At 38.8% G+C, this 5,200-nt stretch overlaps 1 protein-coding gene across 12 annotated transcripts in view; it reads right to left on the reverse strand.

Annotated features, from left to right (window-relative positions):
- BDNF (brain-derived neurotrophic factor) overlaps positions 1-5,200 on the reverse strand; it is a 77,449-nt gene that overhangs the window by 18,125 nt on the left and 54,124 nt on the right. The window contains exon 1 of one of the 12 annotated variants that reach the window (XM_011936308.1): positions 3,100-3,226. The exons of the other annotated variants lie outside the window; for them this stretch is intronic. Coding sequence (XP_011791698.1) covers positions 3,100-3,226 — 127 coding nt within the window. Of the gene's footprint in view, positions 1-3,099; positions 3,227-5,200 lie in introns of those variants that run through there. 12 annotated transcript variants of the gene reach the window in all.

Below are 5,200 nucleotides of genomic sequence, written 5' to 3' on the forward strand. Positions count from 1 at the left end.
TAAAAAAGGATGAGTTCATGTCCTTTGTAGGGACATGGATGCAGCTGGAAACCATCATTTTCAGCAAACTATCACAAGAACAGAAAACCAAACACCGCATGTTGTCACTCATAGGTGGGAATTGAACAATAAGAATACTTGGACACAGGGAGGGGAACATCAGACACCGGGGCCTGTTGTAGGGTGGAGGTCGGGGGGAGGGATAGCATTAGGAGATATATCTAATGTAAATGACAAGTTAATGGGTGTAGCACACCAACATGGCACATGTATACATGTGTAACAAATCTGCAAATTGTACACATGTATCCTAGAACTTAAAGTATAATTAAAAAAAAAAAAAGAACCTAGAGAAATTATCAAGTAAGCATCATATTTAATGAATTTAACTATGGTGGAATTGTGGGAAAAATTTTCCTGTACAGGGATGATGACTCTGGAAATGGTGCAGACAGAGATAGAAAAACAAATGTCATTGTAACACAGGTATTTAAATTGTATTTAAATATACAGACTTTTGAATTTATAGAAAATTTTCAAGTATGAGATTGTTTTCATGCAACCTAAAAGTCTCAAACTTCAAATAATTTTTTGAGTGTTACATTTATAAATTGTGTATTAATGCAATTCAAATTTATTCCTAAAAGTATTTTAACTAAAGGAGAAACTCATGGGGCCTGAGATTAGAGTTTTAGGAAATGTACATATGGGATAAACTTACACAGGCTGAAATTAAGTGAAAGTTTACTTCTCAATGTTGAGATGGATTAGCCATTTTAACATAAAGTAGAAGCTTCTAAGAAATGCAGAATCTCAACTTCCCCACCCTCATTCCACCTACCCCACCCACTCAATCAGATCCTGCATTTCAATAAGATTTATTTAATGCAATAACTTTTTTACTTATCAAAGTTGAGAAGCACTAGACTAAATGATAAAGAGAAAAGAGGCTGCTTAGGATAGGGAAATAAAAGGTTAAAGTTAACTTAAGTATTATGATACTTTCTTAGGGTGTCATACGGTTACCTGTCATCTTTCCTCTTCAGTTCAACTTGTTTTATGGGGATGTTTATGTGGGAAAATATCTTTGCTTTTGTAATTTATGTGGGAAAATATCTTTGCTTTTGTAATTTTACTTAAGTAAAATCTGGGCTCCTTTTATGTCAACTAGCTTTTCCACTATTGTTGTTACGATAAAAAGTACAGGCTACTTATAAACATGATTAGTTCAATGAGAACTTTTAGAGTATTGCTGACCTAAATGTGGACATCTACACAATCATTAATTCTTACCAAAATGCTACAAGGCAATATAAGCATAATTAGCCTCCCTGATCCCTGAACATAGCCTAATATCATTCACTCAATCAGAATCATACTGGAAATGATATGACCAACTATGGCAGGTAGTAGATGTCCAGTCACACTACTATTGCTTTTAGTCAGATGTCTCTGGTCCTTGTGAGTTCCTTTGGTTCTATATGGTGAAATAGCAACAGAGAGAACCAACTCACTCACTCAAGGCAGATTTCTTATTTCTAGATTCATTCTGAAACCAACAGATCCAGCTCTCTCTTTAAATACCATGAAATTTAAACAAACAAAACTCACAAAATAAAACAGCAGCAGCAGCAACAACAATGAAATCTTAAAATAGTAAATATAAGTTTCAAGCATCGAAACCCCCTCTCCAACCAAAATTTCTCTTCTTCAATAAAGTTCCCAGGAGGAACCCAATTTCTAGATTAGTATCCAATATTTGGGATCGTTTGATTCAAGACTGAAGTACTTAAAATGGCTTTTAAAAAAGGAAAAAAGGTTAGATTTCCAGAGAAAAGTATAACATTTTTTAAGTTGAACATTATGAGGGATTTGATGGGGGCAGCTTTGCAAATAGAACCGGAGACTGGTCCACCATTTAGCCTTTTTACAAAAGACTGCAAAGGTTGTTTGTTTCTAAACACCAAGAAGTCACCAAGTTCACCAGTCCAAATGCAAATGACTCACACTAGGAACCCTAATAGTGCTGCTGTTATTTGCAAAGGGGTTGGGCTGAGATGACGCAGGACCTTATTTCCCCAGGTAGCATCTTAAGTATGGTTGTTTCTACCTTCAGCCCCACATTGAAAAGTACAGTGTAAACACAGCTAAGGGACTGCCTCCTTCAAATTACACACAAGGCACACCTACTTATAGGAGATGTTGTGAAAGCCAGGTGGGGCTTTGTCTTTCAAGTCCCTGCATCCAAGAATAAGCATACTCTGTACCAAAAAAAAAAAAAAAAGAAAAGAAAAGAAAAGCAAGGGTGATGCAACTGCATTCATTGTCCCTAAAGGGAGAACATGCACTAACTCTCAGATCCAAGAATAAAGGGAATCCCCCTTTAAGAAAAGACGTTGGCATTATGTGGGGATTGGGAGCATGCCAGAACAATCACACTTTTTTTTACAAAAGAGAGAAAGAGAAAAAGAGTTAGGACCCATTTGTCTTATTTCAGTCTCTTTCTTCAGAACTGACAACTTTAATCAACAGGTTGCTTTCACAGTATTGCTGGACATCTTGACTTTCTGCCATGAAATGCTATGGGAATTCTGACAGTTGAGAGCCAACACCCCACTAGACACCAGTGCTGCATAACTACACTTTTAATAGACCCCAGAGCTGTGGTGACGGCATGCCCTTCCCAGTTTTTCCACAGACGGTGCTCCTGAAATTTTCCATAGTCAGTGTATTCTTGTGGTTAATTAGTTATCTGAGCAATTTCCATTGTAGAAAGAGTATCTCTACATAATTAAACCCATCTTAGGACCAAACTGCTAGGCTTCAATGTCATTAATTCAGAAAGGCTAAAATGAAAATGAGATGAATAATTCTCACCTGCTGAAGGGACCGCACTAGATTAGATCCTATCCTCTGAAATACATAGAACATTAAATTTAGAAAAACAAGAGAGGTGAAAACAGGTGGTGGAAGAAACTGGAAAGGTAAGTTGCCTCTAGAGACCAAAAAATAACACTCCTTTTCAAACTATTATCAAGAAATCTTGGGGGAAAGATAAAATTAGCAAGAGAAGGCTATTAGCTCTCTGTTACTCACCTTTTATGAAACCATTTTCAGGGATCAGTTTGTTAAATTCCACTGAAACGCGGAGGTACACAGCACAGCTCTTCTTCTGGGATGCACAGTCATGCCATACAGAAGGGTGTGGGTAGAGACGCCAAAACATGTGTGGACCTGCAACCCTTTCTGTAGAAACTCAGCATTCTGAGTAGTAAGAAGGATTAACCTTGTACGCACATGGAGAATACTGGTGGCTCCACACATCCAGTTGTCCTTCGGGTTATTTTTGCATCCCATTCTATAATTTCTTTTAATTACTTACTGTAAAGTACAGGAAAGTGCTCATTACTTGTAGCTTAATGCAGGAGGAAATATAATTGAATATGTTCTTCTAGCCACTGCTCTACCCCAGCTCCCAGCTCTTCTGAAGTGTCACTGTTCATCTCAACAGCATGAGTAAGGCAGTTTCCAGGCCCTGTGCATAATGAGCCATGTGGACCCTATTCAAGAAACTGGCTGTACTCCAGAATCACTATAAAGTATAAGGAAAATATTAACATCTTAGATGACAAGAGATCCATATGGCTGGCCAGAAAATATCCGCACCATTTAGGCCATTAGAATGCACCTATATGGAAACATTCAATTTGGCGGTACTGTGAACAACAGGACTGTGAAAACATCTGTTTGTCTCCACCCATGTTCACTAAACACTGGTTCCTGTAGAAGACATGTGAACTCACATACCAACATATTTCATCTGAGCATGGGACAGGGACTCCATTTTTACATAGTTGCTATAATAAATACAATATTTGCTGGTGATAGGATTTTGGAAGATGCTCTGGGCAGCTGGAAAAATAAGTAAAATGTTTCTCTTTGTATTAAACTTGATAAAAAATAGCTAACATTTATTAATGGTGAGGTAGATAATTTGATTATCCACCATTTATAGCTGAGGAAACTGAGGCCCAGAGAGTTTCGGTGGATTCCCTAAGATCACATACCCATCATGTGGTAGAGAGGGAATATGAACCAGTGCTGGCTTGCTATGCCTCTTTCCATATGGGGTCAGACATGGATGTGGTGTCTTACTTGTGAGGGAGGTCTGCTTGGCAGAGTATCCTTCAGACCCTGTATGCCAGTTTCTTATTTATTTAAACAAAGCCCCATATGAGCATTTCTGATAAGCAGTTTGTTTACACACTAATTCCACAGAGGTTAAATATAATCCTAATGTTTCTTTGTTGCTACTCTGTTTCCAGTATTGAATTATTACTACAAGGTACCAACCATACATGCATACTTAATAGGGCATCACGTCAAAACTATGCAAGAGGGTCATTTGTTTGAGATGTCAGAACATTTTCCCCTGAGAAGATCTCATTGGACATTGAAACAGAACCACATGCTTTTCAGACCAGCAACCGCGACTACCAAATACTCTTCTGTCAACTCTACTTGAGTAAGAATGCTTTCAATTAAGACCTAAGTGTCAACATGCCTTTAAAAAAATCGTGGTGACATAAAATCTTTCTTTTTAGCACCCAACAGAATCCCTTCAAAGCCTGGTGGTCTAACACCCTATGCTACATGACTTGTGATCCACCCATTTGTCGTGTTCTTTGGGAATATGCCTGAGGGGCTGAGATGTGACTTGAAAAGAATGGTAGAACAAGATAATCTCAAATTTATTATCAAGGAATAGTTCAGACAACTAGTTCAGATGACAGAGACAGCAGAACAGATGGTCCGGTGTGGATAGAGCATCAGACACTCACAGACTGTGCCAACAAGAGCCATCGAGTCAAAACAGCCAAAGGAAGGAGGATCATGGATTGGGTTCTCTCACACCAAACTGATGCCCAGAGGCCCTCGGCATGAACAAAGGCAACCAGTCCCACAAGCCATACTGAGTTAATACAAAACCTATACCTGGGCTGACATCCCAAATGTGTGTGGCAAGTTAGATGATGATGGCACAAAAGACAGAACACCTGGAATAGGAACAGCTCCAGTCTCCAACTCCCAGCGTGAGCAACACAGAAGACCGGTGATTTCTGCATTTTCAACTGAGGTACTGGGGTCATCTCACTAGGGAGTGCCGGACAATCGGTGCTGGTCAGCTGCTGCAGCCTGA

Source organism: Colobus angolensis, unplaced genomic scaffold, assembly GCF_000951035.1.
Source record: "Colobus angolensis palliatus isolate OR3802 unplaced genomic scaffold, Cang.pa_1.0 Scaffold152, whole genome shotgun sequence".
Classification (NCBI taxonomy): Eukaryota; Metazoa; Chordata; class Mammalia; order Primates; family Cercopithecidae; genus Colobus; species Colobus angolensis.